General features: G+C 37.9%; 1 protein-coding gene across 6 annotated transcripts in view; it reads left to right on the top strand.

Moving 5' to 3' along the window:
* Positions 1-21,676, top strand: part of CKAP5 (cytoskeleton associated protein 5) — a 54,023-nt gene that overhangs the window by 16,213 nt on the left and 16,134 nt on the right. For 5 of the 6 annotated variants that reach the window (XM_058027334.1, XM_058027333.1, XM_058027330.1 and 2 more), the window contains exons 6-28: positions 38-170; positions 456-559; positions 926-1,039; positions 1,223-1,327; positions 3,860-3,949; positions 4,052-4,216; positions 5,002-5,130; positions 5,887-6,069; positions 6,979-7,092; positions 8,274-8,384; positions 9,507-9,599; positions 10,146-10,331; positions 11,990-12,084; positions 13,423-13,480; positions 13,562-13,687; positions 14,025-14,161; positions 14,322-14,496; positions 15,016-15,129; positions 17,238-17,366; positions 17,941-18,135; positions 18,776-18,911; positions 19,638-19,726; positions 20,917-21,039. In XM_058027334.1, the coding sequence (XP_057883317.1) occupies positions 38-170; positions 456-559; positions 926-1,039; positions 1,223-1,327; positions 3,860-3,949; positions 4,052-4,216; positions 5,002-5,130; positions 5,887-6,069; positions 6,979-7,092; positions 8,274-8,384; positions 9,507-9,599; positions 10,146-10,331; positions 11,990-12,084; positions 13,423-13,480; positions 13,562-13,687; positions 14,025-14,161; positions 14,322-14,496; positions 15,016-15,129; positions 17,238-17,366; positions 17,941-18,135; positions 18,776-18,911; positions 19,638-19,726; positions 20,917-21,039 (2,904 nt within the window). Of the gene's footprint in view, positions 1-37; positions 171-455; positions 560-925; positions 1,040-1,222; positions 1,328-3,859; positions 3,950-4,051; positions 4,217-5,001; positions 5,131-5,886; positions 6,070-6,978; positions 7,093-8,273; positions 8,385-9,506; positions 9,600-10,145; positions 10,332-11,989; positions 12,085-13,422; positions 13,481-13,561; positions 13,688-14,024; positions 14,162-14,321; positions 14,497-15,015; positions 15,130-17,237; positions 17,367-17,940; positions 18,136-18,775; positions 18,912-19,637; positions 19,727-20,527; positions 20,639-20,916; positions 21,040-21,676 lie in introns of all 6 variants that reach the window. The other variant, XM_058027336.1, reaches the window with a different exon arrangement.

The raw sequence follows: 21,676 nt of genomic DNA, 5'->3' as shown, positions 1-21,676 counted from the left end.
ATGTCTCTGATGTGATGATTCCTTTCCCTTTTGGCAGCTAAAAGAGCTGGAAGAAGAATGGATCAAAGTGTCATCAGCTGCTCCTAAGCAGACCAGGTTCCTGCGTTCCCAACAGGAGCTGAAAGCAAAATTTGAGCAACAGCAGGGACTTGGAGGAGATGCAGATGGAGGTAAACTATTTAAGCTATTGGCAAGTATGTAGTATATAGTTGGTGAAGGAATGCATTAAATTCTAAAGAAGCTTTTACTTAAGCTGGTGCAAAATGTGGAGTGCACTACATAAGAAGAAAATGTGTCTGAGGCAGAACCTTTATATGAAAGAGTATCTGTCTTTTGAAATAGCAAATTCACCACTGCTGATAGCACTTTCTAAGCAATGAGCCTTAGGTGTGGTGCTCTAAATATATAAATATTTTGTGTCACTCTGTTCATATATTTTTCTTTCCTGGTCGCAGGAGATGATGATGAGGAAGAGGCAGTACCACAAGTAGATGCATATGAGTTGCTTGAAGCTGTAGAAATTCTCTCCAAGCTTCCCAAAGACTTCTATGAGAAAATAGTAAGCATAAACTTAAATACTACCTGTTAATTCTTTGTATAGCTGATGAGTCTTAAAACTTATGGGCAATTCTGCACTGTGTGCATTAGTACCACAGGGATAATAACAAACTGGTGTTAATGCAGGCTATCATAAATAAGTTTCAAAGGTGGACTTAGCAGCAAGAAAGCTGTAATTTTAGGGGGCTTAGGTATGTTCTGGGGAAGGACAGTATTTCATCTTTCACTGCAGTTACTGATGCTGAACTGCAGGGAGACCTTGGTTTTCTCAGGATAGAATAAAGGTTTTTAATCTAAGGCTTGTAGCAAGTATGCTTCTCTAGAGCTGTTTCTATTTATAGATTAATGTAAATTATTTGCTTTACAGGAAGCAAAAAAATGGCAAGAAAGGAAAGAGGCACTAGAGGCTGTTGAACTGCTAGTGAAAAATCCCAAGCTGGAATCAGGAGACTATGCAGACTTGGTGAAAGCTCTCAAAAAGGTAGTAAATAAAACTCAGAGTGCACATATAATTTAATTTTCTATAATTTGTTTGCATGATAGTTTAAAAGTTATAGTCGATATAGTACTCACAAGTAAAACAGTTGTGGAAATAACCCAATCTGTGGCCCACTGATTATTGTCAGAAATTCTTCCATTTCTCTCAAACTGGTTTTCTCTTCAGGTTGTTGGAAAGGATACAAATGTTATGTTAGTTGCTTTGGCTGCCAAATGCCTTGCTGGACTAGCTACAGGCCTCAGGAAGAAATTTGGACAGTATGCAGGCCATGTAAGTAAGAGTATGTACTTTTTTCCTGATTTTATTCATGCTGGACACCTTTTTTCTCTTTCCTTTTTCCCTGTCAAGCCTTGGTATTTATCAAAGGTATTCTTTGTACAATTATGAATGCTTACCAACCCCTTAAAAGAGTAAGTATTGAAATACTTGCCTAGATCTTTGTATCTTAAGTTTGAAAGGACCTTTTTCATTCGTATTCAGCAACATGAAACTTTCTGTTGCAATATAAATCTTCTGTACTAGGAAAATTGAATTGTTCTGCCATTAAATGAACTTTATTTACATTACCTTGTCCTAGAGATACCTCTACAGGAATGCATTTGTAGGCCACAGTGGAAAAAACAGTTTCTAAATTGGAGTTCTTCTTAGCACCTCCATGTTGTATGCTTTATGTTGGTTAAGTTTTTTAATGTTGGAGGAAGGTAGGTGGTGGGTGTTCTGTTTCCTTGTTGCCTGGGTTTTGTGGGGGTTTTTTTCTGCCTTAAATAGCAAAAAATTCTGAGATTTTTGGTACCAAAATGTTCTGGTGCTCCAGTTAAGTGCTGTTTGTTCACTCTTATGGTGCTCTTCTCTTACCAGTAGCTAATATCAGGGAATACAGGGAAGCTTAACCAGTATGTGGGAGCAAAGTTAATAAGTTGCAGTTCTCACTTGTTTCTCAAGCCTGCATCACTGTGTTCTTTAAGCTGCTCAGTCAATTTTTTTGTGTGATATGCAAGAGTAACAGAGAACTGATGTGCCTGGCTGCTGGTAGTGTTGTCTCTGAATTGGGAAGTTGCTGAATCTCAGTCCTCCAGAAACATTCAGGTCTCTTGAACTCTGAACAACAGTTTGGACAGTCACTTTCATTCTGAAAGCTGTCTGTAGTTACAAAAATCATTCTGGCATCTGTTTTATAGTTGATTTCTAAAGGTTAACCCTTACAGCTACAGACTCAGTGTTGAAGCCAAGCTTCTAAAACAAGGGTGTAGCTCTATAGTTGCCAAGGAAATGGCATTGAGAAGAAATTACTTTTTCAGTAGTGTAATGGCAGCTCTGAATTGCATAATCTCAGTACTCATTTTAGCAGTTCACTTGATTTGTTTGCTGGATTTATTTACTTGTGAGGAAGATGTAGACTTCTCCTGAGAGTGGGCATTGAAGTGTTAAAAAACAGAATTGTTGCTAGAATTGTATAATTATAAAATCTGTTACTTAAATATAGGACTGCAATGCTAGTCTGCAGTCTGTGTTCCAACGGGAGAAGTGAAATCATGCATACAATCTCCTCACTGTAATTGAACACATGTATGCCACCTTCACCTCTGACTGCATTTGTACCCCTGGACTAATTTTTCTTCTTTCCCTCTCACATGGGCTATGATTTCTAACTTCCATGTTAAAAAATGCTCATTTTGCCTGTCAGTATATTCTAAAACAGAGGCTTAATGATTTTAAATACCTCCTCCTTATGACTTTGTTCTCTGTGGGGGGCAGGGATATCTAGTGCCTGCAGTAGCATGTATGATGGTCTTTGTGGTGCCATCTGTATTATCTGCAGGTTTTTCAGTGTTGAAGGCTGTGAACTGGAAATTTGGAGGTTGCAGCCCAAGATACCACCTGAGCCTAGGTCACAGTATGTCACAAGTGGTTGGGATCCCATAGTGAGCTTCAGAGTAGAAAGCAAATCTATTTTTTGTTATAAAGAGCATATAACTTTCTGTAAAGTATCTGACTGCTTCCAAAATATGAACTGTTATGTTTATGAAAGTCTTGAAAACAGCCTGCTTTCCACAGTTAAGATCAGCATTTTTCTGGCTCAGTGACAGAAGTCCTTACTCTTACAGAGCCTCTATAGACCTGTTCATATTACTGGCACATCTGCAGTGTAGTTGTTTTTACTTTCCCCCCCCCCCTTGAATATTTTATTTGTTTGGTTTTTTTAGCCATGACTGTCTGAGCACCTAGACTAGGTAGGAATTGCTGTCAAATTTCAGTATGACATAGTTTACTGTCAGATGTGATTTTTCAAGGTGGTAGATCTGAAAAATATTGCTGCAGAGAGGATTCCAGTTGCTTTAGAATCTTGATCTTCTCAGCTGCAGATCAGATGAGGACTTCCTTAATGAGCCATACTTAGTGCTGTCAGAAAGCTGGGAAAGAGGGGCCAGGTTAAATTCCTTCTTGGATTCTTAGAATGCAACAGCACAGCACCCTTTATGTTGTGAAATCATTCATTTCCATTCTATTGCTCTGTATTCCAGTACAATTCCATAATATGTAATTATGTGATCTTTGAACTTGTAGGTCTGCCTTTTGTTTTGGAATTATTTAAAAATCTATATTTGTTAATAGAGTGACTGGGATGAGTTTAATGTTGGAAAACTACAAGAGTAAACTAGTTCGGACTGCTGGTGTGTACTTCTGGAGGGGTGGAAAGGCTTGAATTACTGGCTTCTCTGCAAAGTAGCATGGGGTAGACTGTCAGGCTTTCCAGTTATATTAGTGGAGAGGGATCTGACATTTTTGTTCCCTTTTCCATAGGTTGTTCCAACAATCCTGGAGAAATTCAAAGAGAAGAAGCCCCAGGTAGTGCAGGCGCTGCAGGAGGCCATTGATGCAATCTTTCTTACAGTAAGTAAGAGTGAAAATTTCCCCACTGTCTGAGAATTGGTCTTGAACTTTGATTTGCTTTTCTCTTTACTGAAATAATGACTTTTTTATTCAACACTGTAGACCACATTGCAGAACATAAGTGAAGATATTTTGGCAGTCATGGACAACAAAAACCCAACAATTAAGCAACAAACATCCCTTTTCATTGCAAGAAGCTTCCGACACTGCACACCTTCTACTCTGCCAAAAAGCCTGTTAAAACCTTTCTGTGCTGCACTTCTCAAGGTAAAGCAGAAGGAATTGATACTTCTCTGGCATTGACTTGATCACTGTTGTTGTGAAGCCTTGGATTGTCTGGGGAGAAAGACCTGAAAGTAGCACAGACACCAAAGAGTTCTTGTGTGCTATGTAGCTCTCAGAGTCAGTTTTGGCTGATGTCCAACTTGAAGGTGACTGTCATTCAGGGGAACAATTTGGTTTCCTTTATCTTTGCTTTTTTGAAGCTGTAGACTCACTATGTTTGTAGTAGATTTGGGCAGTGATTTACAACTATTATCCCAGACACTGTCACTTGCATTTTGCACACATCTCTAAGTTTTTGTTGGAATGCTGTTGTTTCCTATGAATAAAAGAACAGCCATCATTGAGTTATACACAGCAGTGGCACTAGAGCATTTATCAATGTAAATTATAAGGATATATACTTTTTTCTTATTGCAAACAGTCCTTTCCTTGATAGAAGCAATATCCCTGGCTTTAAAAATTGAGATTATGACAAGATTACAGAACTTTAAGCTCTTTATGAACTTTCATGCTGTTTAAAGCATGAATGTTCAACCTCTTCCTGTGGGGAAAAAAACAAAGATGAGAAAATGGCTGTATCTGAGAAAAAGTAAACTTGGTCAATACATAGGAAAACAGAAGTGTAAAACAACCTTTTTCTTTCTGCAGTGGAATGTCAAGGATTGCTCTGTAGTAGATTTAGATTCTAAATAAGGGGAGAGGATTTGTATAGAATATGTTCAGACATGAGCCACAAGTCACATGACATAAATTGTCTTTCTCTGTAGCATATCAATGATTCTGCACCTGAAGTAAGAGATGCTGGGTTTGAAGCATTAGGCACTGCCTTGAAAGTAGCTGGAGAGAAAGCTGTGAATCCATTTCTAGCAGATGTGGACAAACTAAAGCTTGATCGGGTGAGTATTGTTATAAATGTTGTAAAAAAGGCTCCATTTATGCATTTAAGATGCATCTTAGGCTAGAGAAGGTGAACAATAATGCTTTAGCCTAGTTAATTTCAGCACAGATTTTTGGATATGTATTTTTTACTTAAGTATTACTGATGTTGCAGGGAATCTGAAAATCTCTTGATTCTTACATAAAGTATCTGGCTGTACTATCTGTGAGGTGGGATGTGAGATTTAGTTGTGGTTTTGGTTGGTGGTAATACGGAGGGGTTTTTTTAACACTTCATTGTCTGAAACAAGCTTTTAGGTCACAACCATGTAGTCTAATTTTGTATTACTAGATAGGATTTGGTATTAAAGACTTACTTCCCAACAACAAAGTTGTTATACTTTTGCATAAGCTGGCAGGTATGTTCACTGAATGAAGACTTTATAATTTGAGGTGCTCAGGCTTAGTCTTCGAGCATCTGTGAGTATCCCTAGGATGTCAATGTTTTCTTAGTGTATAAATGCACTTCATTTTGAACTAGGAGAATTATTTTGGCAATACAGTGATGGTTGATGCCACTGACTGGTTAACCTTATTATTGAAGGAACACCAGATAACAAAGTCTTGGAAAGCAAACAAACCTAAACTCTTCACATTTTTTCCATGGTAGTCAAGTTTGAGCCACTGCTGGTAAAGGGACACTGTGCATCCAATTTTGGTAGCTAAATAGCTTCTTTCTACCCCCACCTTTTTTTTTCCCCCCCTCTGCTTGGCAGATTAAAGAGTGTGCTGAAAAGGTAGAATTGGTTTATGGGAAAAAAGCAGGAGGAGCAGCTGAGAAAAAAGAAGGCAAGCCTATTACTGGAAAGACCACTGCTCTTCCAGGACCTGCAGGAGATAAAGAAACAAAAGATGCAGCAACCAAACCAGGACCACTGAAAAAAGCATCTGCAGCAAAGGTGAGAGGCTGTCTGACAATCAGCTGTCTGCAATTGCATCAAATAGATAGTTACTGCAGATCAAAGGTGGCCTGTTGAACATATGCCTCCACTGAGCTATCACTGTCCTTTAACAGGAGTAGGTGAGCCTAACAGCAAATGGAATCTGTGACTTTTGGGAATGTAATCAATTCTGTTTTTAATGATACAAACTGTCTTGTCACTTATGTCTTAATACCAGATTTTGATTTTAAAATAGTGGTAAAAGACTGGAGACATGCAGAGAAGCCTCAGATGTTGTAACATTGATGTGCTCTGTGATATAATACTTGGCTGAAGTCAACATTTCTTGGAACTAGCAAGGTTACTAATTAAGTATCGGGTATTTTTTCAGCATAGTTTTTAGTTTGTTCCTTTGTCTATTCTGAAGTAATTTGAACTATTAGCCTGTATTTCTTTAATATTATTCTTTGGATTTTAAAAATTTATAGCAGTAGATGGTCTTTGTAACCTTAGGTCTTAGTTCTTCAGGTGGGATACCTGTAAGTGAATTGAAGAATAGATAAAATTTTGAAATCTATTGGTACTCAGATAACCTGAGAAAGAGACACCAGTCACAAGTTTAGTATCTAACCAGTATCCGTAGGAAAACAGAGATTAAGTAATTATTTCCTGAACTTTCACAAATACATAATTCCTTCCTTTCTCATCTTCCATTGTCCTGTTATATTTTGTAAAACCTGTAGTCTAAAAGTAATATATAATTAAATGAGCTCTAATTTATCTCTGCCTGCAGTTCTTATGCTATCAGAGCTACACATTTTTCTGACATTAGAATACAGAAATATAGTATAGGAAAGACAGCAGTTCATTTGATATGTGAGCTAGAGAGCTATTTGATCTTGGCTAACTTGTTCATTTACTTTCTAGCCTGGGGGCCCACCGAAGAAAGGCAAACCAGCTGCAGCTGCAGGTACAGGAGGTGCTGGGCCTAAAGGCAAGAAGGGTCCTGAGACCAAGGAAATCTTTGAGTCGGAGCTCTCTGTGAGTATTCTGCTATTCTCTAAAATACAAAGCCCTCTATAACCAAAGATTGCAGCTTTGGTTAGTCAGTTTTTCAGGTACTACAGATTTTTTCATGGAGGTTGTTTTTGTTAGGAGAAGGGAAAGCAGAGGTATAAATTGGTAACTGGTGAAATGGGACTTCGGTAAATACACCTGTTCTTCAGGCTGTTGTTGGCACCAGGTCATTTAAGACAGTAAGCAATAAATCATGCTTATACCCTTATAACAGGGTATGTTTTTGTCCCTGAAGTAGGAAGAAATTTAAAAAACAGTGATACTTCATATGTAATTTAGGAGACATGATTTGCTGAAGGAGTCTGGTATTAAAAGCCTGAGAATGCATTATTCTGGAGTTTTCATTGAAATCTGAAGTGAAATAAAGTAATAATTAAATGAACTAATATGTTTGTGCTGTTCATAGGAAGTTACATTTCAAAAAACTTACTGAATTCTGCATGTTAGCTGACCATCTTCTACCTACTTACCTGAGTTTACCCGGTTCCCAACCAAGAATCTGTGGCTCAAAAACAGCTATTAAAGCTTTGCTAGGTGTATCTGCAGGTTTTTTGGACTGTCAGTCCAAACTATAGTTGTATTTGGAGTGTTGCTTACAGTGAATAATTTCTATTGTGTATCCAGCTTATATTGTTAGTTATACAGTAGAAAATGAGAATACAGTTCCTGAAGGTGATGCAGACACCAGTGAAACAAGGGAAGTTTTTATCACTAAATAACTTTTATTTTCTGTTTTGCTAAAATGGAGACAAGACCTGTCTGCCCTCCTTAACTTCTGAATCGTTGTTTGTCAGTGTTTATTCAGACTTGATCCAAAATTACCTTGCAAATTTTAGGTTACCTCTGCTTGATTCTTTAAGCAGATAGTTGGTATTCAAGATTATTTTTGACTGTCTGCACAGTTTCTCATACTTTCCAGAGATTACTTTTCTGTTGCAGTGCAATTTTAGCAGCTTTCTAAACCCATAAGACCCCTAAACCACAATCCATACTAAAAATCTTTCAATCTACAACAGAACCCTTTTCCTGTTTTGTAAATGTACCACAGTACAAGGGTCAGTCCAGTATATTACCTGTCCTTAAGGTTGCTGCTCTCCTCTGAAGGGATCCAGTGGAGTGTTAACTTTGTTCTGATCTGGCTGCAGATAGAAGTATGTGAAGAGAAAGCTGCTGCTGTCCTTCCAGCTTCTTGTATCCAGCAGTTGGACAGTGGTAACTGGAAAGAGAGGCTTGCCTGCATGGAGGAGTTTCAGAAGGTATGTTTGGAACAGTTGATAAGACAGGCAGTAAGGAAAGAGAAAATAAGTAATAATTTCTTCAGCTCTCTAGGCCTGATAAGTCTCCTGAAGTACTTACTAGTAGTAGTTGTATGTCAGCACTTCAGATGGATCAAGTATTAAACAATACTTGAAAAAGCCAAATGGCTTATATACTTTAAATTCCATGACAGTGGTGGAGTAAGTATTTTACCTTAGACAGTTGTGCTTTTGTCAAAAATAGTTGTATTTTGATTGAGGGTACTTAGAGGTGTTTTTAAAACTCCAAGTAATTGTAAAGCTTGGTCTCAAAGGTAGCTAGATTTAAACAAAAGGTTTTGCAACAACTGAGACAGATTTATTGCAAAGAAGTTCCTGCTGTGTGTTATGCAGCAATTGATTATAATCAACTATTTGCCAGTTGAAATTTTTATGTTTAGAGGCTTATACAGTGCTAGCAGTCTTCACAGCTAGTGGAAAGTGCTTCGTGTAGTCACTGACAAAAAAAGCTTCAACTGAAGATGTACAGGTAGTTCATACTGTGACACCAGTACAGTAATGACTGAGCTTTTAGTATTTAAATGGGGAAAGTGACAAACTTCATTTGGGAAATGGTGACTGGCTGCATTGAAATGCTGCTGCAGAAGCCTGCTTTATTAAAACGTTGTCATTTCAATTGAATGATTAACAGCTAAACTCCAGTAATTTAGATCATATTCAGGATTAATCTCTGCTGTGTAGTCAACATTCCAACATGAAAGCTGCATAATATACTTCATCTTAATAACAAAAGCAGCTTTTTGAGGGGCAGTTAGGCTGTTCCTGGATTTTGTTTGTTTGATTTAAATTAAGTGTTAAATTCCTAGGGTTGGAATGGCCAATAGTGATTGTTAAGGATATTTGTTAAAGAACATTAAAGGAGTAGTGATGTGGATGTGTAGGTTAAATGTTGGTTCGGTACCTTAGACTCCTTGTAAAAATTGCTCTTCAGGTAAGTTATTATGCTGAGACTTTCTCTAATTTAATTCAGTATTAAGAAAATACTTTGAGGACAGTTAAGAACTTCTGTTTGAGTTTTGTATAATTTGTGACCCACTGGCTAACTTAATGTTTACCTTTTAGGCTGTTGAGCTTATGGAAAGAAGTGAAATGCCTTGCCAAGCCCTAGTAAGAATGCTGGCCAAGAAGCCTGGTTGGAAGGAAACAAATTTTCAGGTAATGTATTATCCTTGAGTAACTAAATAACCAATTTTTGTTAATGTAAAGCAGTTTCCAGCTAAAAGGCTGTAAGTGTATATGTCACTGTGGCCACAGTTCTGTCTGTAATCAGTGAGTAAATAAACTTTCAAATTGGATTTTATTTCTGTTGAGAATTGAGACTCTGGATGTCATCTAAGGTATCTAAAAGTTGTCTTTAGATGTATATGTATACATGTGCATTTATATAAGTTCTAAAAGTAGATAATGGCAGCCCAGTATTAATCGTTGTGTGTATATATATATAATAGTTTGTATTTGTGTGTGTACACGGTTTTTGTGTATAGTCACATAAAACACCTGTGTGTGTACAAAATATCTGTGTGCATAAATACTTCTAGATATTCAAATGTGTGTATATATATGCAAATACAAATTTTGTCCATATGTTAGTATTTACCCACCTATAATTCTTATATGTATCTATAGATATATAGATTGAGAAAAATTAGTCTAAAATACACAAACACATGAGTAACTTTCTTGCTGTTTTGGACATTGCAGGTGATGCAGATGAAACTGCATATAGTTGCATTAATTGCACAGAAAGGAAACTTCTCCAAAACTTCAGCACAGGTTGTGCTGGATGGTCTTGTAGACAAGGTTGGTGATGTGAAATGTGGAACTAATGCAAAAGAGGCCATGACAGCAATAGCAGAAGCGTGTCAGTTGCCATGGACTGCTGAGCAGGTGAGTGAGCAGCAAAGGTATTCTTTCAGTAAATAAAATCTGAAATAATATGTAGGGTGTCCTTTCAGTCTGAGGAGTAAATCCCAAATCTTTGATTTTTCTCTGTTGCATGAAAGTGATCTGTTTGCTTTCAAGATGCTTCCTGAGGCAGAAGTTAAATATATATTCCTCTAAAGCTGAAAATAGAAACATAGGATGGTTTGAGTTGGAAGGGGCCTTAAAGACCATCTAGGTCCTCCCCCTACACCCTAGGCAGCTGTACCTTCTGCTAGACCAAAGCCCCATCCAGCCTGGCCTTGAACATTTCCAGGAGTGGGACAGCCACAACTCCTCTTTCAGTTCAGACCCTTTGCTCTTTGTCCAACCGCTATATGCGCTTTTCAAAAGTTTTCTTGGAGGCCTCCTTCAAGTACTAAAAAGCCACAAGAAGATCACCCTAGAGCCTTACCCAGGCTGAAAAATTCCAATTCTGTCAGCCTTCCCTCATAGGAGAGGTGCTCCATCCTTTAAATCATGTTGGCCCTGCTCTGTACTCATTCAAACAGATCCATGTCCTTCCTGTGCTGAATGTCCCAGAACTGGATTCAGCACTGCTGGTGGGGTCTCACAAGAGCAGAGGGAATCCTCTGAGAATTCCCCTCCCTCCCCCTGCTGGCTGGAGTGCTTTTGGTGCAGCCCAGAACACAGCTGGCTTTCTGGGCTGTGAGTGCACATTGCTGGGTCGTGTCCAGCCTCCTTGGAGGGACTGGATGCTCTCTCTTGCACACACTCTCTTTCCAGCCTGTGTTGATACCAGGAGTTGCCCTGACCCAGGTGCAACACCTTGGCTTGTTGAATCTCTTCAGGTTTCCATGGGCTCGCTTCTCAAGCTTGTCCAGGTCTCTCTGGATTGCCTCCTGTCCTTCAGGTGTGTTAACTCCACCACACAGCTTGGCCATCACAAACTTGCCCTCAGGAAGCCCTCAATCCTTTTGTCTGTTATTTATGATGTTAAATGGCACTGGTCCTAGTATGGATCCCTGAGGGGTGCTGCCTGCCATTAATGTCCATCAGGACTCTGAGCCATTAACCACTACCCTCTGGATGTCATCATTCCACCAGTTGCTTACCCACATAAGTCCACCCATGAAATCCATGACTCTCTCCAATTTAGAGAGAAGGATGTTGTTGGGGACCTTGTCAAAAGCTTGACAGAAGTCCAGCTATATGGTATTTGTAACTGCACTGATGTAATTGCTCTATCATAAAAGGCCATGGGGTTGGTCAGGGAGGACTTGCCCTTGGTGAAGCCATGCTGGCTGTCTCAATCACCTCTCTGTCCTCCATGTGATTCAGCACAGCTTCTAGAAGGATCTCTTCTATGATCTTCTGAGGCATAGTAATAATGAGTAATTATCTAATGCCTTTTTTTAAAAAGAAGGTATGAATCCATAATAAAGGTGTCTCTGGCTGCCTCTAAGTACTTCAGGAACTTCTGGTTCACTTCAGTTCCAGTTCTATCCTGCTATAGTGACACAGTTGCTTTTTCCTTTTCTGTTACCTCAGCTTTTTCTGTTCACTTGCCCTGTGTTTTTTGCAGGTGTCTTCACTTATTTATTACAGTGCTTTGTCACCTGGTTTGCCAGTGCAAGTTTACACTTAACTCTCTTCTATTCCAGGTTGTGGCTACAGCTTTCTCTCAGAAGAATCCTAAAAACCAGTCAGAAACTTTGAACTGGCTTTCAAATGCAATTAAAGAGTTTGGCTTTTCTGGGTAAGTCTTTTAAGTAAATTGCTAAGAGAAACTTGAATGAAAATGTTTCTAATCTGGAACTAAGGTTCTGTTCATCTGAACTCTAGTTCCTTAAGCTCTGATGTTAGCCATGTTCTTGTAGCTTTTAAGTATATAACCAAGTATTGGCATTACTAGTTCGATAGGATGTGATTACACTACTAGCTACTTTACTCATTCCTTGATCTTCTCTGAAGACCATTTGTCTTAAGGCACTTACAGGTGTGGGGTGGGCACAGAGCTGTGGTATTGCATGCCTGTTATACTCCTGCTTGGATACACCTGCACCCAGGTGGACCATTATACATTTTATAGTGGAAAAGAAAAAAACACAACTGAATCTGACAACCTACAGAAGAGTACATAATCAGCATGCCTGTTAATCTCCTTGGGAGACATTTTGAGGTTGATTACAGTTGAATAAAGTTTTAGCCAACAAAATAGCTGTTATTATATCTGGCATTGTGAGTGTGAGAAATTATTTCTCCATCAGATCCAGGGACAGCATGCCTTAATTTTTAATCACTAGTCTTTTAACTGAATGTGGTCAATAGAGTTTAGTCCTGAAGAAAAAAAATCTCTAAGCAGGGAAAACTTCATATATCATTTTATTTGACTACTTGGGCAGTTACAATGCCTGTCTTGAGATATTTTGTGGCTTTTAAATGGATAGTGATGTTGATTAAGTCTGGGAAATAACCTCTTCTTTAGTAAATTCCACCAAAAATACATATTTGCAGCATGGAATGTGTATAGATGTGTTACTAGGACAGCAGTATTTGAGGCTGTAGAGATAATATAGAAGATTCAGGAATTTAAACCTTCCTTTATTTCTCTTGTAAATATCCTTTTGAAAAATGTGCCTTTTTCTGGAAGATTATGATACTAACTAACAAAATAAAAAAAGATCCACCACAACAGTAATAGACCCTCACCTTTATTGTATAGTCATGTTTCAGGTACTTAAGATGTTTCTTGATTCATTCCTCAGTATTTCAGTCCTAGCAGTCATGTGGATTATGTAGTTTAAGAAAGTTTCCAGCTGTGATAATAGTAGGCTTTTGTATAAATTGTTTACTGATTGATTTTCACAGTAGGCTATTCTCCAAACTGGTCTTCAGTAGTTATTTAAGCAGCTGCTATCTGCACTGGTACTGTACCTGTGATGCTGTTTTGTGAGTGATCATGTCTTCTGTATCTAAGTTAGCTGTGTAAATCTGTCTAGGTGTATCTTTTTAATTAACATACTGTGATGATTTTGTTTGTTGGTGCTGTTTCCTGTGTTGTGTTTTATTTATGGGAGACATCTTCTTTCCACAGATTGAATGTCAAAGCTTTCATCAGTAATGTGAAGACAGCTCTTGCTGCAACCAACCCAGTGAGTAAATTTAGAATCTTAATCCTGACTTATTATCAGACCCTAATTTGAAGACTGAGTGCCTTTTCCTCTTTCTGGCAGGCTGTGAGGACTTCTGCCATTACACTGCTGGGAGTAATGTATCTTTATGTAGGCCCTTCTCTGCGAATGTTTTTTGAAGATGAGAAGCCAGCCCTTCTCTCCCAGATAGATGCAGAATTTGAAAAGGTATGAAGTGGAGCTCTCTTGCTACCAAGTGTCATTAAAGCTACTTTGAAACTTCAGTAGCTGGAGTTTGTAGCAATTTTGTGGTCTAACCCTTGGGCCTGTAGTTGAACCAGGTTTATAGGACAGTGCACAAAGGCTGCAAATTCATTATGTGTAGCTATCTCAATAGCCATTTTTTTCATTATGAACTTTAAAAGTTCTGGGTTTGTTTGAGTAGTATAATGGTTTAGAAGTCTGCTGTCCCAATCCAGTGCATTCATATCATACAAGTGGTTTTATTTTTAATGTCAAATGAAAAATTGTAAAATTGTTCTTTCTGATTTTGTGTTGCTTGCAGATGCAAGGACAGACAGCACCAGCTCCAACTCGTGGCATTTCCAGGCACAGTGTGGGAGGTGGGGATGATGGTGAAGAAGAAGAGCAGGAGGAGGTTGGGAATGATGTTGTGGATCTCTTGCCAAGAACAGATATTGGGTAGGTTTGTATTCTAGCACCTTAAGATACACTGCCACTGCTATACAAAGCTTTGCATTTATAACTCCTTTCTAAGCAGAAATCTATGATGTTAAAGGACTCAAATACTAATAGTGCTATCACTAAGTAAATGGGCACTTTCTCTGTTCTTCTCTTGCAGTGATAAGATCACAGCAGAACTAGTGTCTAAGATTGGGGATAAAAATTGGAAGATCAGAAAGGAAGGTCTAGATGAAGTGACAAGCATAATAAATGAAGCAAAGTTCATACAGCCAAACATAGGAGAACTTCCAGCTGCTCTGAAGGGTCGTCTCAATGACTCCAATAAAATCTTGGTATGTTTTTCAAAGTCCTGTTTCAGTTGTTTCCAGCTTAAATCTTAAGGTAGTCATGATTTCTGAACCCTGATTATTTCTATGTGGTCTCTGTCAATGTCATTAGATCAACAGTTGGAAAATAGTGAGCTGTGTGTTTCCAAATAATTTATTCCCCTATTTTAATAAATATTTGCCTTTTTCATTTAAAAATGCTTCTAAAGAAAGGAAAAACTACCTTTACTCTGAATGTAATAAAATGAAATCTTAAAAGAATTTGACTCATTGCTTCATTTGTGAAGCAAAAGTGAATTGTCCCTTGTTTGAAAATATTTTTACTTGAAATTTAATTTGTTCAGAATATGGGAGTATTTCTTGTTTTTTTTGATGTGATGAATTTGAAGGCTGGTTTCATTAAGCAGGCATTCTAAAGTAAAAGCTTAATATATAGCAGCATCTCTTTTCCATGTGTAACTGGGAGTTTTTGCACAAATGCTTGTAATACTGTTTTAAATAAACCTTTTTTTTCCTTATGTGCAGGTGCAACAAACACTGAGCATTCTTCAGCAACTAGCAACAGCAATGGGCCCCAATATCAAACAGTATGTGAAAAATTTGGGGATTCCTGTCATTACAGTCCTAGGAGATAGTAAGGTAGGACAGATGTCAAGATCTCTTTGCTTTTTGTGTATCTAAGCTATGCCTGAAAGGTGGTTGGTAGTTAAAACTTCCTTGGAAGCTTACCAGTTTTTTTAAAAAAGTTATTGCCTGAATGACAATTTAAAATTCAAGTATAAATACGTGGCTGAATGTATATTCAGGTGTATTTCCTCCTTGTAACTAAACCCAGTGAAACAATCTGGCTTTTAATTTAATGTGGTAACTATATGCATATTTCTGCTGCTGAAAGTACAGTATTTTAGACACTGAACAAGATTTGCTTGGTAAAGTTTCTTGTAGAATTTTTAGTGTATCACTGGATTACACTATACATTGTTGTTGTCTTTGCCACTGTGTAGAGACCCTTGGAACTGTAGGTAGACAGAGGACATTCCCAACTGGCACGGAAGCTTGTGTAAATAACATCAGTGTTGAATTTGACAGGATACTGTGTCAAAATAAAGCTTAGGACCATGGGAAAGTGCTGTTTGAAGCAATGGGTAAAAAGGCTTGGGAAGGTGCCAATATCTTGTGCCAGAAGTCATGGGCAATTATCAAAGATGACATACTTCAGCTGTCTCTGCTTGGAATATGAGTTGAAAAAAGAGCAGAAGCTGGATCTACCTGTCCCAAACAGAGGAAAGATTTGGACTGGTTCTAGGGCTAGATAAAAATCTCCTGGTTAAAACTGATATCTCTTTAAAAGTCTTCAAGATCTGAGATCTTATATGACTGTTAAATTCTTTAAACTCACCAATTATCCTGAGGTAACAGCAAGCTCCTTTTGTAGAGTCACCAAACTTTTTAGGTTTGAAGGGAACCCTACAGACCATCTATTCCAACTCACTGCCATAGGGACACTTTCCACTAGACTGGGTTGCTCAGAGCCCCAGACTGGAAGGAGAGTTGCAAGTATGTCATTTAAGGGTAAGACCAATTGTGATTAACTGACACTGTTACTAAAATGCATAATACTGACGTAACTTGTAAGCGCTGTAATGCTGACAGAAAATTGTATGCTCCTTTGAACACTCTTACAGTGCTGATTTTTTTTAAGTACTTCAAGTGCAAGATTTAACTAGTTTATTAAATTTGTCAAGTTTTTGAAGATGAGGATGGTCCATTTTGGGTCCTACTTCAGTGTGTTTGTAGTGGACTCACTGAGTAATTGAGGAAAGTAATCTGCTTGAAGCATGAGTGAAGACAAGTTAAATTTGGGTGATAAGAACCAAGGCCTTGTCAGAGAGGCTGATGACCATATGTTTATCTGCAGCACATGATTTGTTTGTTTTCCTCAATGAGATGGAAGATGGGAGAAGTTGGTAAAGCAAGGATGCTGACTTCTTGTTTACATATATGCTTGGATGTTACTTCTGCATTTAATATCGTTCATACTTTACTAAAAGAGTCTACTACATTATTAGCTTTCCTCAGAAATTCAGCCTGCAGGAGAAGGTCATATGTATAAAGTCATGTCTAGACTGATAACATTTTAAAGAACCATGGTTGTTAAATATTCCATCTGGCTTCTCATAACTTCATATAGCTGCTTCAAAAAAGGGTGCTGTTCTAAAATTTTGCTTGGGAAAATCAAGATGGAAGTTGGTAGGAATTAGAGGGTTCCCTCATTCTTGATTTTGCTCATGTGTATCCTAAAAAGGAGTGCCCTAATAGCAGGCTCCATAATCCATTTGTCTTGATTTATGAATGTGCAGCCTGTTTAAGTGCTATATAAGTCACTAACACTATTTTTTAGCTTCTTTAAGAGTTGCTCTTGCTCTCAGAATTGTCATCAATGAATGGTAGCATGTAAAAGTAATTTTAGAGATATCCTTTCACCCTCTTTATTAAATTTATTTTTTTTAGAAATTATGGTAGATGGGTATAATGTCTGATTTAGAGATTACTGCAGCTGATAAAATCAATAAAATGAAATTCTTCTGAATCTTAGACTTCTTAAGCTGCAAATAAAAAAAGAGATGTCAAAGCCCATGGTGTGGAAGCTTTTTTACTTTCATGGGAAGGAAGACTATTGCTTCTTCTGTCCTAATCTTCTGACTCCTCTTTAGGTTGATTCTTTTTAAATCTTGTTCTTGCTACAGAATAACGTTCGTGCTGCTGCACTGGCAACTGTGAATGCCTGGGCCGAACAAACTGGCATGAAAGAGTGGTTGGAAGGGGAAGACCTGTCAGAAGAGCTCAAAAAAGAAAATCCTTTCCTAAGACAAGAGGTAGGCTTCTGTCAAGTAAACTTCTTATGTGTGTCAAATCAAAATAACCTTATGTGCTATGGACTCTTTATCTATGCAGACTGAAATGACCCAATGCTACCATTATATGGGAAAAGAAGTAGCTGTGTATTTGTTCTGACATAAAATTGTTAAACCTTGAAAGGCTAATAACAAGCTTTCTTCCTGCATAATAGCTGTCATTTAGACTTCAGTGCCTCTAAAATGAAACTTCTGTCATTTTTGATTAGCGTTTTAAGAGCTAGTTTGTGGTCCCTTAAATTCACCATGGAACAGAACTGGAGACATTAAAAAGAAATTCTATTCCTTTCAAAAGGAAGAAGCAGCCTGCAAAAAGACCAGGCTTCAAGTTCTAAGATAGTTGTGTTAACATGCTGTACTTAAATTAATTTTTATATTTGCTGATATGAAAATTGATGTTGTGGAAGAGCATTTGTCTGAAAAATGTTTGGGTAGAATGTAATGGTATGTAAGGGACTACTATTCAGGCTCTCGTGCCTTGACACAGCACTGTGAACACTTCTTTAAGAGCTTTTCTTTTAAAACTTTCTTTCAGCTTCTTGGTTGGCTGGCTGAGAAGTTGCCTGCCCTCCGTTCTGTTCCTTCTGACCTACTCTTGTGTGTGCCTCACCTGTACTCCTGCCTTGAAGATCGAAATGGGGATGTGCGCAAAAAGGCACAGGATGCCCTGCCCTTCTTCATGATGCATCTGGGCTTTGAGAAGATGGCAAAAGCCACTGGCAAGCTGAAGGTACTTCTGTTACAAAGATTAGATCATGTGATCCTGAATGAGTGACTATTAAATCCTATTCACAGTCTCATGACATGCTGTCTTGAGTCATGTAAGCTTGTCTGCATTGACTATTTTCAGGGGAACTGAAAATAGTGTCAGGAGCTGTGAGCTAGAGATTTCTCTGCTTCAGAAATGATTACTGAAGCAGAGAAATTACAAGCTTATTACTTCAAGAGCTTGATATTTCACTCTGCTTTTCTTCTGAAAAAAAATTACTTGCAGATAGCTTCCATACCAGTTCCTGTCCCACTCCATGCTTTTCTACTCATACTTAAACATGTTTTCTAGCAGTTTGATTTGGCTTATGGACCCCTGAGTGGTGAGTAGGCACTCCACTGAAATCCAAAGACCACTCACCGAGAGTGAGTTAACACGTTTCCCATAGATCTTGCAGAAGAAACTTTAGGGAAAGATGTTTTAACTCAGAACAAAAGTATCTGAGAACGATGATGTTTTAAGATGACCATTGTCTGAGATGCTTAAGAGCATGGATTGTTTCAAACCAGTTTTAGTGTTGTTGTCTGTAGCATGTATTGGAAAGATTAGTGATAGGCATTATTAAATTTATCACTCCTTTTTTGAACTTTTCGTTCTCTAGCCAACTTCCAAAGACCAGGTACTGGCCATGCTGGAGAAAGCCAAAGCCAACATGCCAGCCAAACCAGCTCCTCCTGCTAAAGCATCTTCCAGAGGGGTAGGAGGAGCAGCTCCAGCCAAATTCCAACCTGCATCAGGTAGCTTCTCTGACATTTTGGGAAATGACTGAGAAAATGGTGGATTTTGAAGCTTTTTGACATGCCAGAGGAATAAACATACTTAGCTGAAGAAGTATTCAGCCATAGTTAGGATTCTGGTCTTTCTTGCATTTGAATTAGCTTCCAATGTAGGAGGATGTTTCCTTTCCACACGACCATCTGTCAGCTGCTGTTTGAAAACTTGAAAATATCTACTTGGTATTGAAGCTAAAACCAAGCTGGGCTAAAGGGGGAGATTTTTTCTAATTCTAATCTGATTTTAATATATTTTTTTTTAATGTTTTCACATTATTTTTTCTCTGGACTATTTCCTCAGTGTAGTTCACTGTGGGACAGCCAGAATGCTTCTGTGATGGGATTAGGGGACAAATGATTTGAAGAATCAAACTGCTGGGGCTAGCTTACTCAAGCCAGATTCAACTACAGCTCTAGACATTAGCCTGCACTGTATATATGTCTGCATTTTTAAAATATTTTGAAAAAATGACAAATTGGCTGAGTACCATAATCTTAATTAGGAAATTGGGAAAACTTTGTATGCTAGCATGGAATTTAAGGGACTTCTTCAGTGAGTTTAAAAGCCTCAGACATATGTGTGTTAAGCATATTATATCCACAAACAGTTTTTCTTACGTCCTAAGAAGAGAAAACTGGTAAACTAAAATGGGCTTCTAGATAACTTTAAGTGGTCTACTGTTTCTCCAGCATTTGCTGATGATTTGGGATCTAATACCATGGAATCTAAGCCTGATCTCAAAAAAGCCAAAGCAGGAGGACTCTCCTCTAAAACTAAGGTATGTTGATTGCCTTTTGTGTAAAATCAGTTTTATAAAGTTAGTAGCTGTGGTTTGTTAATGTGTTATTGGTAGAAGAGTGTAGTTCTTGATATGGACAACTTTTATTAAAAATCTTCATGTTTGTCTGAACTCTGAGATGACAGACATTCCCATATCACTTACCTGATCACTGCTTTTGTCATTACGTATTTGATTCCTAAAGTCCGTCTTGTCAAAAATGAGTCTAATGAGAAACTCATTCTGTTAGAAATTTTCCTGGCCTCTTTGATTTTGTGCTATTGTGAATTCATTCTTACTATTCCAGGGCCATGAATGTTAATTTTGAACCCATGTATCAAAAGAAATTAACCTCTGCCTTACAGTATGAAGGGCAAGAAGTTCTCAGTCAAAGTGCAAAAAGGGAAGGAGTATGTTTAAAAATGTAATAATCTCAACTAATTACAGTCAATTTTTGGTTAGATTTTTCTGTTGTTTTGTATTACAGTAATATTTTTTTTGCTGTTAATAATAAAGTTTGTCCTATGTATATAACTAAAAATAACCCGAAATGTTCTACAGTCCCATTGTCTGAAGTAGTGCTGTAACAAGAACATTTGATATAGGTCCATATTCATGGTAAGAATGAGCAGAACAATCCTTGAAGGATGTTGGAGGTCTGCTCAAGTCAGTGCAGTGTTCTGCCAGAACTCTGCTGGTAGAATTAAGACCTTTATTGTCAGACAGCTGTTTACTCTTAAGTTTCCATTCCAAACCTTCTAACACATGCTAAGCAAAGACTTTTCTATGGCTTATTTCCAGCAGTCAGATGTTAATAGCAGTATGTCCAAGGGTAATGCCTGCCTGTCCAAAGCTAATGCAAGCCTCAGCAAGGGCAGTTCAAGTCTGACAAAGAGCCAGTCTGTCAAACAGGTACCACGTTGGGTTTTAGGGATGTGTGTGGGTGACTAGCACACTGGTTGAGAGTGATGTCTCATAATTCACAGGGTACTACTGTGCACACTGTCATGGGTATTGCTTCCACAGCAGCTGAGCACACACTTCTAAACTTCTAATCAACATTTTTCTTTCAGCTTCTCTCTGCCTCTTGTACACATAGGGTGAGGGTGGCAAGTATCTAACACCTGCAGTTGCTGGGACTGAGGCATGTATATGGCTTGTGTTGCCTGCTAATACCTTGCTTCTTTCAGGTACAGGGAAAGAAGGTGCTAAGCAAGCCTAGTCTGAAGGAAGATGATGATAAATCAGGCCCTATTTTTATCATTGTCCCAAATGGGAAGGAGCAGAGAATGAGAGAAGAGAAAGCTCTGAAGGTGAGAAAAATCAGAATGTGTTCACAAGTTTTGAAGTGGAGGCTTTTAATACTTTCTTTAGTTTTTAATTTAGAATTAAACATACTGTGACATATGTTAGCCACTGTCCATCTCTTGAAGTCTGATTCTTGAGTTGAATTTCATACATCAGTAGTGGGCTTACTGTGGTATTTCTTTTCTGATTTTCAAATTTTCTGCATTTATACATTGTCATAAAAACCTAAGGACTTTTTACATTTTTCAAGTAGTGAAGTATCATTATGCTTAGTCAATTGTTTTCAGGTAGAATGTCAGAGTTCTAGGGTATGTTGCAAATGCTTTAATATACTTACTTTGAGCAGCCCCACTTAGCAATTTGTAGGGAACATTCTATTAGTGAAAATATGTGTGTTATAACTTGCTAGTAAGTAGGCCTGTCTGGAGCGTAAAAACAATGAATTTAAGTGATAATTAGTAAGATAATAGCGTAAAGATAATCAGTCCATATGAAGAAAACTTGTCATGTAAAAAAAAATTGAACAAACACCACTAATTTTTCATCACTTATTGGTAATAAGAAGGTTTTGAAAACAGATTCTAAAGCAGAATTAAAAGATGTTCAATCAGCAGCATCTATCAGGAAGAAAAGGTATTACTT

The sequence above is a fragment of the Melospiza georgiana genome, chromosome 6 (genome assembly GCF_028018845.1).
Source record: "Melospiza georgiana isolate bMelGeo1 chromosome 6, bMelGeo1.pri, whole genome shotgun sequence".
NCBI classification, from domain to species: Eukaryota; Metazoa; Chordata; class Aves; order Passeriformes; family Passerellidae; genus Melospiza; species Melospiza georgiana.
The sequence above is the reverse complement of the archived record's forward strand: the minus strand, read 5'-3'. Positions and strand labels throughout refer to the sequence as shown.